Here is a 13103-nt window from a genome sequence, read left to right as displayed (position 1 = left end):
TGGGTTTGCTTTCTTGTCTATATTTATTTTGTTCTCCAGAATTAATAGCTAGGGGATGTGCCTTAAACATTCCCACAACCACTGAGCGAGTGGCAGGGCTGCAGGAGAAATTATGGCTCGTTTCTAATTAAACAAAAATGACCCAGAAGAGGCCAAAAGCAAGGTTTGGGATTCAGCAACCTCAACCACTATTTTAACCACATTTTAATACTTGTTTTCATTTGTCCCAACTCTTTCCACATTTCCCCTTCTTCCTACAGATGGAACTACTAAGGACAAAAGTGCTATTGAGGGAACTGGTGCCTCCTTCTTAAAGCTTGATCTTTTCCAGTGTTTTGTATAAATTATTTAAATGTTCATACTCCAGATCAGAGTATTTGACAGACAGGTGAGACGTGACTCAAGGCATGCTCAGGCACCAAAAAAAGCCTTGATAAATAAAAGTATTATGGAAAACCTCGTGGGGCAGCACAGAGGCAGCAGAGCAGGGACATTCCCTGCTCCACGTGCAGGACACTGGCCATGGCTGGGGCTGGCATTCCCTGGGAGTGTCACTTGGAACAGGCCACTGGAACAAGCCCCACGCCCAGCACATCCCACACAAGCTCATTTGATGTTGGTATTTCCCAGCATAACATGGTCTCAGAAAGGGATTAAGCCCTAAAATTTATTCACATAATTCTCCCTGTTTGTAGCAGAGTAAGGTAATTTTTTTTTTTCAGGGCCTTTTTTCTGAATCCCTGGGAGTTTCCTACTGGTGGAAGCTGTTTGCTCTCCTTTTGCTAAGCCTCTCACTCATCCAAACTCCAATTAATCATCTCAATATAATTTTAACATCAGCATTTCCATTCAGCATTGAATAACAGCTGAGATCTGAAACTTCAGCATTCTAGAAAACATTCCCAATGAATCCAGGCTGGGCTGGGATAAAAATCTGGCTCAACTGGCAGAGGTAGCCAGGGCTGTTCTGAGGTGAAAGAGCAGCACATGCTGGCCTCAGTCTCCCAAATGCAGCAGAGAGAATAGGGAATGGGAAAAATCCAGGAAAGAAAATGCTTGAAAGGCCAAAGCCCTGTATTTTTGTGGGCAGGTCTAATTGAAACATCTCCAAAGGCATTCTTGGATTTCCTCAAGCTCTGGTGGGCTCTGCAAGAGGGCCCAAGCTTCACTCAGGCTCTCTTTGCCTCATCAGCAAACTGACAGCCTGGTCCCAGCTCTCCTGAGGCTTGAGGAGTTCCAGCAGCATCATTCCACCCTTTTTCCCTTTTATTTTCAAGCCCATGCCTCCAAAGAATTGGCAGTCCAGCACTCAAGGTTCAACAAGGTTCCAAACCACCAGAGGCCCCAGAAGAGAATTTCAAACAGGGAAAGAAAAGTGCAGGTTTGGGTGCCTGATGTGTGGGACATCCACAAGAATTTCAGCTTAAAAATAACTCCCAAAGGCACAATTTACTTCATGACAGCCCAAAAATGACTATTCTTCAAAAGCAGTTTAGGCCAAAATTAGACAGCACAGCTTGAGATTTGGAACTCAGTGAGTTGCTCCCCACATTTGCACAGGGAGGGAATGAGAGGGGTTTGATTTAAGGAAAATTTAGCACTGGACACAGTAAACACATGTAAATCCCAGCTTGGACTGCTCTTCTGCTTGAGAAATTTCATTTAAAAACCTGAACTGGAAGGGACCCACAAAGAACATCAGTCCAACTTCTGCACAGACACCCCAGTTTCAACAGTGAAAGTCTGAAAAAGGTCAAAACCATAACCAACCATGTGGAATGTGCCAAAACCTCCTTAAACTGTAGCTCATGTCCTTGCAAAGGACAAGGCTGCCAAACATCGAGTCTGGCCTGTTCAGAGAAGGAAACCACGACCCTGTGTTGGCAATGAACCAGACCCAGGGCTGGGGTGTGCCTGGGAGAGGTTTGTTTGCTCAATGCACAGCACAGGAGATGTTCAAAGTTGAACATTTCACAGAATCCTGGAATGGTTTGGGTTGGGAGGGACCTCAAAGCCTATCCAGTGCCATGGGCAGGGACACCTTCCACCATCCCAGGCTGCTCCAAGCCCTGCCCAGCCTGGCCTTGGGCACTGCCAGGGATCCAGGGGCAGCCACAGCTGCTCTGGACACCCTGTGCCAGGGCCTGCCCACCCTGCCAGGGAACAATTCCTGCCCAATATCCCATCCAGCCCTGCCCTCTGGCAGTGGCAGCCATTCCCTGGGTCCTGTCCCTCCAGGCCTTGTCCCCAGTCCCTCTCCAGCTCTCCTGGAGCCCCTTCAGGCCCTGCCAGGGGCTCTGAGCTCTCCCCAGAGCCTTTTCTTGTCCAGGTGAGCACCCCCAGCTCTGCCAGCCTGGCTCCATAACCTCTAAGCCTTAGGAATCCTGCCTGGTGGGATTTACCTGCCTGGATTTGGTGTAGGGAACTCCCCTGTGAGTCAGGGCTGCTCTTTGTGGCTGAAGAAATGAATCACACCCTTGAAGTCCTGATTTCTCTGCAGCTCAGGGACACATTGATGGAACCAGCACCAAAACACAGCAGCACAAACCCCATCAGAAGTGTCTGCTCCTCTCTTTAAATAGAGTCTAAATTGATTTTAAACTGTCCTCGCCTCATTTTAAATTGATTTTAAGTACCTGTCACTTGGTGTGCCCTAATAATGCAGCAGCATTTTCTACTTAAACAACTCTAAAAAACAGTAACACCCCCCAGACATTTTCAGATAATGAACATCCACAACTGTAATGAACAATAAAAAGGGCAATCATACCACTCAAGTTTCGACTGTTAATTCTAAAATTTAGAGGTGCAAAAGGTTTTGAGGACACAATTCTCCCACCTGGAAAAAGGAGAAAAAAAACAAAGAGCACAGTCAGCTCCTTTATTTGTTCTAGAAGTAACTACTTATTAAATATAATCCAGTACAGAGCCCTAATGAGCAGTCCTATAAAACTGCCCCTTGTATGGCATTAAAAAATAAATAAATCCTTTCATTCTCATTCTGACAGCCCCAAGAAAGCCAATCCATGATTCCTGCCAGGTGACACCTCAAGGATCACTTTAAAATGACAGATTTGAAACACTTGGGAAAAAAAGCATGTTAATTCTCAGTGCCAATTTAAAGAAATTTCAATTATGTCAATCCTACTTGGGATCTTTTATACACAAGCTCCCAAAGCCCTTTAATTTAGAGGCCACTAATGTCCATTTCATGGGTATTTGGGGTCATTCAGCAGAACCTGAAGAATACCCTGGGAACAGAAATCAGGTTTCATCACTGTAAAGGGCTCTTGAAACATCTCCACCTTCCCACTGCTCTCAAGCCATCATTAAACAAGTTTGAAAACTAAAAAATAATCGAGTTAAATTAAAGAAAACAGCTTAAGTTTGGGTTTTTATGGTTTGCAGCAGAGCCCAAAACTCACATTATTTATTTCAGCACAAAGCTGTGCCATGGGAAGCCACAGCTGCTTTGTTCACACCACATATTTTTCTTTTCAGAAATTGTTATTTCTGTCATTTCTGCCACAACCAAGTAAAATTGTTACTTATCCCAGTGGTAAAGAGCAATGAAAAGACCCCCAGGGCAATGGAGAGGCCACGATGGGGTGTAGGGGTGTCCCCAGTCTGCAGTGTGGCTTCTCAGGAGCACCCAGTGACTGTGGCCCAGTTTTTATGGCATTGTGGAACCATTAAGGTTGGAAAAGACCTTTAAGACCATCCAACCATCAAAGTCCATCCCACTAAACCCTGTCCCCAGGTGCCACATCCCCACAGGTTTGGAGCATTTCCAAAATCAGGAGGTAACAGCCAGCTCTAAATGAGCCAGCTCCGAACAGGAGAAGCAGGAAGTGAATTCTGTATGGAATTAGAGATTGGCCTTCCAAAGCTGTGCCTCTGCAGCCAGGAATCATGGAATGGGTTGGGTTGGAAGGACTTCAAAGCTCACCCAGTGCCACCCCTGCCATGGGCAGGGACACCCTCACTGTCCCAGGCTGCTCCAAGCCCTGCCCAGCCTGGCCTTGGGCACTGCCAGGGATCCAGGAAGTTTGGCCTTGGCTGTTGGGTGTTTTGTGGGCTCCCAAAAGAGGGAAGGATGGACCAGCAGCTCCTCCCATCCCAACCCCACTCCAGAGTTTTCCCAGCAGAGGGGATGCTCCAAGGAGGCAGGCAGGTGTGGGCAGACACAAAGGGGGAAGTAGAAATCCCACTGTGGTGCAGATACTTGGCCCCAAGGCACAGAACAAACCCCAAGGCCTGGCTTTGCCAGCTGGAACTGAAACCCCCTCCCACGCCAGCTCCCACAGGAATCAGGAAAGAAGGGGAAAAACATTCCCAGTTGGATTTACCTTCCTTCATGTTCGCAAAGCGCTCCTTCAGCTGGTGATCCACCTCAGGCCCGAAGGCAAAATTATTCACAAAAATAACACTGCAAAACAATGATCCAGTTAAAGATCAGGGAGACAGGAACACCCCACATGGACCCCCAGTCACACCACAGCCACTTGGAGCCTTCCCAGCCACTCCTGCCATGGACAAACCTGCTTGTCCCCAACTCTACAGCTCCTGTCACCCAACACATGGAGAGCAACACTCAGCACTTCATCCTGGCACTTCTTGGTGGGGACTTAAAATATTACAGCAAAATATCAAAATGTATTTTAGAATCATAAAATTGTTTGGGATGGAAGGGTCCTTAAAGCTCACCCAGTGCCCTGCCATGGCAGGGACACCTTCCACAGTCCCAGGCTGCTCCAAGCCCTGTCCAGCCTGGCCTTGGGCACTGCCAGGGATCCTGAAGCAGCCACAGCTGCTCTGGGCAATCTGTTTCTCTTCCAGCTCCAAATTCCCCATAATGCCAGAAGACAGTGACAGCTTAGCACATTTTCTCTGTCCTAAACCCAGCACTTCAGCCCTACCCACAACAGAGGAGCTGCATTTTTCTTTCTGGGTTAAGAAATTAAACAAGGGAAGGGGTTGTTCATGGAAAAAAACAATCATATGGAAACAAAGAAATCTGCACAGAGGTAGAATCTCACAAATGATAAAAGGGCTTGGGAAAGAAATAGAACATGCCACAGATTAAAAAAGAAACAGCCCTTTAGTTTAAAGGTCTAATCAGCCTGGTCTAAATGTCCCTGGTGCCCATTTGGTGCCCAGGCTGCCACAAGAGTCCTCAACACCTCCTGGAAGTGGTTGAGCTCTCTGCTGAATGAACATGCCAGGGGAGGTTTGGCATGGAGCTCAGGGAAAGGTTCTTCCCCCCGAGGCTGCTGGCACTGCCCAGGCTCCCCAGGGAATGGTCCCAGCCCCGAGGCTGCCAGAGCTCCAGGAGCTCTCAGGGATGCTCAGGGTGGGGTTGGTGGGGTGGCTGTGCAGGGACAGGGCTGGGCTGATGGTCCCTGAGGGTTCCTCCCAGCTCAGGATATTCCAGGATTCTATGAAGTGTAAAAGCCATCCTGACCTATTGTTCCCATATGAAGAACTGATTTCTTTGCAGGAAAACTCCCTTCCCAGTGCCTCCACACATGAAACATGTTCAACAAGGACACGGGGAGTTTAAGAGCAGCACTCAAAGCTATTAAAAACCACAAATGAAAAAAATGTTTATGCAGTAAGGGAAAAAAAAAAGTTATTCTTGCTACGCCTTGCTCTTGGAAATTTGGGAAACCCTGCCTGGCAAGTAAAGCTAGCAGGGGTTTCTTCCTGCCCCTTCCCATGTGCCAAAAAAAAAAAAAAAAAAAAAAAAAAAAAAGGCCTTGCAAAAGAGCCAAACATATTAATGGGATTAGAAAACATCCAGGAGAGGAAGGGAAAAAGCCAGAGCCTGCAGATGTGTTTTTATAGTGTTCACTCTGGCACAGGATTTTGTGTGTGCGTGCAGGGCACAGGAACCCCGAATCCCCTCGGGCTCAGCCCTCGTTGCAGGAGGTTTTGCCAAGCCACAGGCACAGGGATCCCCTGGAACACACAGGGAATCATGTCCTGGTAGCAGCCCCATCCCTGGAAGTGTCCACAGCCAGACTGAACAGGGCCTGAGATACAGGAAACTGTCCCTGCCCATGGCAGAGGTGGCACTGGATGGAATTTAAGGTCCCTTCCAACCCAAAGCATTCCAGAATTCCCTGATCCTGCACCAGAACGAGGTGGAGCGGCCCTTAGACACACAGTGAGTGCCATGCCACACAAACCAAACATCTCCCAGCACTTCTGGGTGCAGCCAGAGCTCCTGCAGCCAAAAATTTCTCTAAAAAATTTAAATTAATTCCGAGGACAGTTGCCCAGGCAGCAGAGGATTGTGCACTTGGAGTAACAAGCAACAAAGCCAAACCCAAGTGTGCTGCAAGGCTGGGACAAGTCTGTCCACAAATTAAAAGGCACCTCCAGAAGAAAGTGAGGGACAGAATCCTGCAGGAGTCACCAGCCTGGCAGACGCCTCCTCCAGGCTCTCAAAACCAGAGCTTTGGGAGCAATCCAGAAATTGCCACAACTCTGAAGGCTTTCAGAGCTCTCTTTGACAACTGCCTTCCATTCCCCCACATAACAGGGTGGCCCAGAAGGTCATATAAAAATAAAGCGGTTTTTTTCTACCCATAAGGCTGAAAGAATGCAAAGCTTTAAAAATACAGACGACTTTTATTGCTTTTAACAAATTTACTCCCTTTCTGCTCCCTCAGAAAGGAGCCCAACCCTCTGTGCAGTACTCCACATAAATAAATCTTCAAGACAATTAGTTTAAATGAACTTTCTATTTGAGCTGAAACAAACTCACTTGGTACTTTTCCTTTTTATTAAAGGGAAAGTGAGCCTGTGTGCCCCAATAGCCAAGAGAATGAGTGTTTTGCCAGAATCCCTGACATGAACTATAGGGATATGCAAAACAAATGGAGGTTTGTGCTCCTCTTATAAGCAGAATTTATCTTGGATACACCCTTGTATGGAATATCATGGGACGTGCACTCAAAGCCATTCTTCTAGTCAGAAAACAGGATCTAAAGAGGCCAGTGTAAGAGTTGGCAGATAGACTTTGGGTATTTGCTATGGAAATTCTATATAAAAAGCTGGCCAGCCTCCCAATTTCCATTATACAAACTCCCAAGTATCCAGCTCAGAAAGCAGCATTCAACTGCTGTACTGTACCTTGTGTTTGCAATCCTCTCCCTCCATTCTTCTGAGAGGAAGTCACCTCTTTCCAGCTGAAAACAAGACAAAGAACACAGAAATACAGAGGGGTTAACAGGGCTCCCTCCTGCTCCCTTCAGAGAGGGACAGACAGGCTGCACCAGCTCCCTGATCCCACAAGAACCAGGGACAAGTGAAACCTTTTGGAAAGCCAGAGGTGGAGCAGGGAGAGCTGACCCTGAGGTTTCTCCCCACCTGCTCCCACCCTCGGCCGCTCTCCTGCGTGGAAAGAACAGGGAAGGGTCCCTGGCTGCTCCATGGAGAAGCCAAAAGTGCTGGCACTCATTACAAAACTCAGCAGTAACTGCCTCCTGAAGGCCCCCAGGGCTGGTGATCCCCCCTCAGCACAGGGAGCTGAGCATGGATTGGGAACAGCTCCTGCTGTTTATATATATTTATATATATAAAATATATTTCTATATTTATTTATATTTAGCACCACAAAAATGAGATTCTTGTTTATGCAGGCTCTTGCTGCACTGCATAAACAACAATCTGATTTTTGTGGTGCTAAATATAAACCCTGAGCACTTCTAACACTTTCAAGTTGGAAATGAAGTAACATAAAAAGGCCTTGTTTGCAAATAAGTGCAGTTATGACTTCAGTGGTTGTGGAGCACCTTTCTGATGACACCACATCCCAGGTGAGCACAGAGCTCTGGCACAGACTGATGTTTCCTCAGTCGTGTCCTGGAAATGAGAGAGGAGCCCATGGGCCACACTCTTCTGCTGTGCCACAAGCCAGGCAGGAGGAGGGTTGGGGGAGGAAGATAAAAGAAGGAGAGACAAATAAGGTGCAAGTCTCTAATTAATGCTGATGACACCCTTTGAAGATGATGGTTTGTGCCAGAACCTCAGGAACATCAAAGCAATGGCAGCGACTGCTGAGGATCCTTTTCCTGCACTGATTTCTCTGTCTGGGAAGGAGTGAGGATTTCACATGGCAGCACTAATCCTCATTAGTGACAACTCCAAAGTGCCAGCACTGCAGTGCAGGCACTGGAACAACTTCCATCTCTCAGGGCTGGGAACATCCAACGGGAGCTCCTGGTGCCACACAGGGACACGGGGGTGACAAACCTGCCTGAGCCACTGTAAGGACAAAGCCACAGGTGCCAACAGGAATGGGGCTGCTTCCAGGAGGAAAGGAAGGGGAAAACCACCAAAATGTCCTGCTGCTACACAAGAGGGCTGAGAAAAGTGGACATCCAGGGGTCTCGGGCAAGAGATCAAGAACTTTGTCAAGAGCCTGAAGTGCTAGAAACTGAAGAGAGCAGGTAAGATTAGCTCAAGTTATTCAGAAATACCTGTTCCACCAGCTGGGCTGAAAACAGAGTTAAACCAGAATTACTACCTGTGATCTCCCACCTGCTGGGAGGGGAAGCACCTTTGACATCCCTGCTGTAATAAAAACAAAGGATAAGCTGGAAGCTGAACTCAAAGATCCAACCCAAGGACACCTTGCTGGGTACTGTCACAATCTAAACCAGAGACTCAACATCAAAAAAGTTCTAAGAGTGTTTCTCATCTCATATAAGGAAAGATTTTTTTCTGGGTGCCTATATGTGGACACCACCTCTAGACTGATTTTAAGAGATAGTTTTGTCTCAGCCTTATCTATTCTTGTAGTGAACGGTTCCGTGGTTGAGTAACCAAGACAAAGTCAAAGAAAACCCACATGACAAACAACGGTGTTTATTTTCTAACTTTTGCAAGTCAGCTTCTCTATGGCATCCTCCACACCACCAGTTTCTAAAGTCTCCACAGGGTTTTCCTACACTAACAGGGAAAGAAAAACATTGGGAAAACCAGGAACCACAAATGTCACAGTCTGCAAGAGAACAGAGAAGCAGCGTAACATGAAACTATTTTGAAATGCTAAACTTCATATAAAGGCCTTGAAATCCAACCTATGTGGCTGTTAGGTCTCACTTGGGTCCAGTTTCACTGTGAGTTTGCCCTGCCTGTGTGGTTAGAAGAGCACTTATAAACAAAAATCTCCAGGTTTTAACCTGATATCACCCATGCAGGATGAACACTTGGCAAGCCAGAGCCATTTAACAATTCAAATGAACCACAGCCCAGCTTAAACACATCTATTTTTGTGTGGCACTGCTTCCCCAGCTCATGCTTAGCCAAGAGTCAAGGGGAAAACTTCACCAGGAAAAACACAGGAGTACAGAAATAATCAGATGAACAACTGTGGCTGGGAGGAAATGGATTGGTTTTTTTCCCTCTGGAAGCAAGGCAGTGATTCCTGGATGCTCCCCTCCAACAGGGACTGAGCTGCCTGACCCTGTAACCAGCTCCTTACCCACTGTGCTGGGGCAGGGACCAATAAATGATGCCCTAAAAGATGAAAAGGAGCTCTTTACCCATCAGCTGACACAGAGAATTCAAAAAAAAAAATCCCCCCAAAATCCCACTCAGCTCAGTGGTTTGCAGTAATTTTGAGAGTGAAACAAGAACTGGGAAGGAAAATCCAGCTGATTAAGGAAAGTCCATTCTTCTGAAGCAGCAGAACTGGTCCTTGCTGGTCACTCAGGGAGAAGGGGACACATCCACACGGTGACAGCCACAGGGCCACACTCAATCTCTTCCTCCACTGTCCCCTCCCTCACCCTGTCCCCTCCTCTCTCAGAAACTTAATCTCCTTAGTGAATAATGAATGGAAGGGACCATCTGTAACACAGATATTTTCATCTGATGAGACAATGCAGGAGATGCTTTATCTAACAGGATAATTAGCTCAGCAAAATCGCCTCCAGAGCTGCTGCCTGCATTGCTTCTAAATTTAGAAGCCAGAGCAGGTTTTTATTCAGGTTTTTCAAACAGACACTGCAGGAATACACTCAGCAGCATCTGATTCCTGTAACACTTCCTGCAAGTGGATGGAAAGCAGCAGGTCCCAGCCTGGGGGAGGCAGCCAGAGGTACACAGAGCGTGTGAGTTCAAGTGGCTACAGAACAAATGAAGCTGCAATTTTGTGTGGAAACATGGCTCAAGAAGTTGTTTTTTTATATATATAATTGTGGACAAAATAGGATGGAAATACACCTGGACAATTGGGGTTTATCTTAAATGTTGGCACTGGGCCTTGCTCTCCAGAATTCATCTCCAAGCTCAGAACTTCCAGCAGTAACAAGAACAATCCAATAGGGAAGGCCAGAAGGTGAATTTGAAGGCTGCAGAACAATTTAGTGAGGTGACAGTGACTGCCCTTCTCTCCAAGGCATCTCAAACACAACTGTACTGTTTGGAGAGTTTTGGGGGTCATGGGGTTTTGTTTGTTTACATTCCAAGCAACTTGCTTTTAATGGCAAATCCTGAAAAAAAAATCTGAAAAAAATCCTGTTGGGAGGATTTGGGGCAGGATACAAAAACATCATGAGGTTCTGAGTCCCTTGGACTGCTGCAATAGGCAAAAAGGACAGCAAATATTTCTCAGGAAGATTCTACCAGGTGGGAAGGCTGGAGATGGTGAAAAGCTACAGAAGTAATAATTTCTCCAGTAAGAGGAACTGTTGAGATGCACAAACCCTAACAAGCATGGAACACTTGTTCATGCACTTGTTGATTTGTTGACTCTGCAAAAGTCAACTTTTCAGCAGATCACTTTTCAGGGACAACCCTAAATCCATTTGAATTGGAAACCTCTAACTGTACTGGCATCTTGGCTGTTAAAATAACCTAAAAACTCAGCACCACCCTGCAGGGCCATCTCCAGGATTTATTGCTGCCTTATCCACCACACTTTTTACTTTTACAGCAAGAGAGAAACACCATCCACAAAATTCAGCCAGAGCTGCAGGTGAAATTCTTCCCACTGAACTCCCACCAAGCCCTCTTCTCCTGCACTTGATTATTCTCAAAACACAAAAACATCATGAGGTTCTGAGTCCCTTGGACTGCTGCAATAGGCAAGAAGGACAGAAAATATTTCTCAGGAAGATTCTACCAGGTGGGAAGGCTGGAGATGGTGAAAAGCTACAGAGATAATACTTTCCCAAGTAAGAAGGAGCAGAGCAGGATTTTGGGAAGGTCAGGCCCCCGTGCTGGGGAGGAGGGCTGGGTTCTCAGCCCAGTGCTGGACAGGGAGGCTCTCTGAGAGCTGCTGGAGCCATAAATTCACAGGCAGGATGCCTCACTGCAGCCGCCTCCGTGCAAACACTTGGCTCCCAAAATCCCAGCATTTCTGCCTGGAAAAGTACACATGGTTATTTTTAGGTCCTTGTTCTTTTCAAAAATAACCAGAGGCACGAATCCAAACCTCCAAAATGTGGCATCATTTCAAAGCCACAGGGGATGTTTGGAGGGATATTCAAACACCAAAACAGCAAATTTCCTGCTAAAATGTGGAGGTCAAAAATGCCAGGAGCAAACTTCTGGCTCATCCTGCCCTAAGAGCAGCTCCTAGAGAAGGAGGTTTGCAGGGGCAAGTGATGTCAGTCACCATCACAAAGCAGCTCCTGGGCACTGAACTCCCACACAGTTCCCTGCTTGTGCTCAGAACAGGAAAAGCAGTGAGAAAGGCACTCCAAACCTTGCACTGATCCATGCCCAAAAGTCACCCCTGATCCTCAGGGCTGAACCACCTGCGGCCACCAGAAACTCCTGGGGTTCCCTGGGAGCAGACAGAGGCATCTATCCAGCCCAAATCCCAGCTTTAGGAATGCTGACTTTCATAGTCATTGCCACCCCCTGCTAAAGAAGCTTTTCTGGAGCAGGGCAGGAATTCTGTTATAACAACCCTGAGTAAATAAACACAAAACTAAACCTGGTTCTCAGCAGAGTCCAATGTGGGACTGCACCAACTCCCAACTGCTCTGAGCGCAGCCTGGGATCCTTCAAGTTGTGCTTATTTTGTCTCAAACATTTGGAATTTTGGGACCTCACAAAGCATTTTGCAGGGACAAAGTTTCCAGAAAGACAAAGATGCCAGGCTTTCCATTCCACATCTCCCTGTGTCCTCCAGGTACAGCATGAGCAAGTCTGCTCTGTGTTTTCTTCTCTCAGGAAAAGGGAACAACAGGTCACGGGCACTGAGAACTCAACAAAAACCAAACAAATAACAAAAACTTTCTCCAAGGGAAACCCAGGAAGAGAAGAACTTTGTGCTACTCAGCAATCTCAGCCTCCTGCCCCAGATACCTGAAATGGCTCTGATTCTGAGGCCACATGAGGATATTTACAGTCAGAAACCATGAAAACCCATCTGCCTCTTAATTTTCATGCTGGGTTTTAATTGGATGGCTGCACATATGAAGGAAATTCCCCAAGAAAGACTCGTTAATTAGCCAGGCCTAATGACCTTCCCAAAGTCTCCAGATTCCTTCAGACAAGTTTACTTGAAAAGAGTGGGGTAAAGTTAATCTTGGAAACTTGTCAGTTCCATGGGAAGAGAAAGGAAATAAAAGGAGTTGGAACAAAGGGACATGTGGTGGAAATGGGACATTCTAGGCCAACAAGCTGAAGCTGCTGATGATGAAAAGCTCTAGAGGAGGATCCTCCCCTTGGAATGCAGGAGAGAAGAGCAGCAATGAATCTGATTTTCCCTAAGTAAGCAGGAATTGCACATTCCCAAGCAGAGCAGAGGATGTAAATATTCATTTAAGAGGATTATGAGACTCAGTGACCAACAACAGCTGGAGATCAGGAGCCTCTCAAGGCAATACATGAGGAGCAAATCCCTCCCACTCCTCTCATGCCCACATGGATCTTCCCCCTCTCCAGCTGTGGCTCTGCAACCTTGGGCATCCAACACCCCCAGGACACTTTGCCACCTGCAGCTGGGGAAATTTAATGTGCTTTTATCAACAAGTGGCTACAGAACAAATGAAGCTGCAATTTTGTGTGGAAACATGGCTCAAGAAGGTTTTTTCTTATATATAATTGTGGACAAAATAGGATGGAAATACACC

The 13103-nt window shown here is 46.6% G+C and overlaps 1 protein-coding gene across 4 annotated transcripts in view; it reads right to left on the bottom strand.

Moving 5' to 3' along the window:
- Positions 1 to 13103, bottom strand: part of DOT1L (DOT1 like histone lysine methyltransferase) — a 79702-nt gene that overhangs the window by 34883 nt on the left and 31716 nt on the right. For all 4 annotated transcript variants that reach the window (XM_053965567.1, XM_053965568.1, XM_053965571.1 and 1 more), the window contains exons 8-10: positions 7141 to 7196; positions 4350 to 4429; positions 2771 to 2839 (exon numbers count right to left, since the gene is read on the bottom strand). In XM_053965567.1, coding sequence (XP_053821542.1) covers positions 2771 to 2839; positions 4350 to 4429; positions 7141 to 7196 — 205 coding nt within the window. The remainder of the gene's footprint in view (positions 1 to 2770; positions 2840 to 4349; positions 4430 to 7140; positions 7197 to 13103) is intronic.

Source organism: Vidua chalybeata, chromosome 27 (assembly GCF_026979565.1).
Source record: "Vidua chalybeata isolate OUT-0048 chromosome 27, bVidCha1 merged haplotype, whole genome shotgun sequence".
Classification (NCBI taxonomy): domain Eukaryota; kingdom Metazoa; phylum Chordata; class Aves; order Passeriformes; family Viduidae; genus Vidua; species Vidua chalybeata.
The sequence above is the reverse complement of the archived record's forward strand: the minus strand, read 5'-3'. Positions and strand labels throughout refer to the sequence as shown.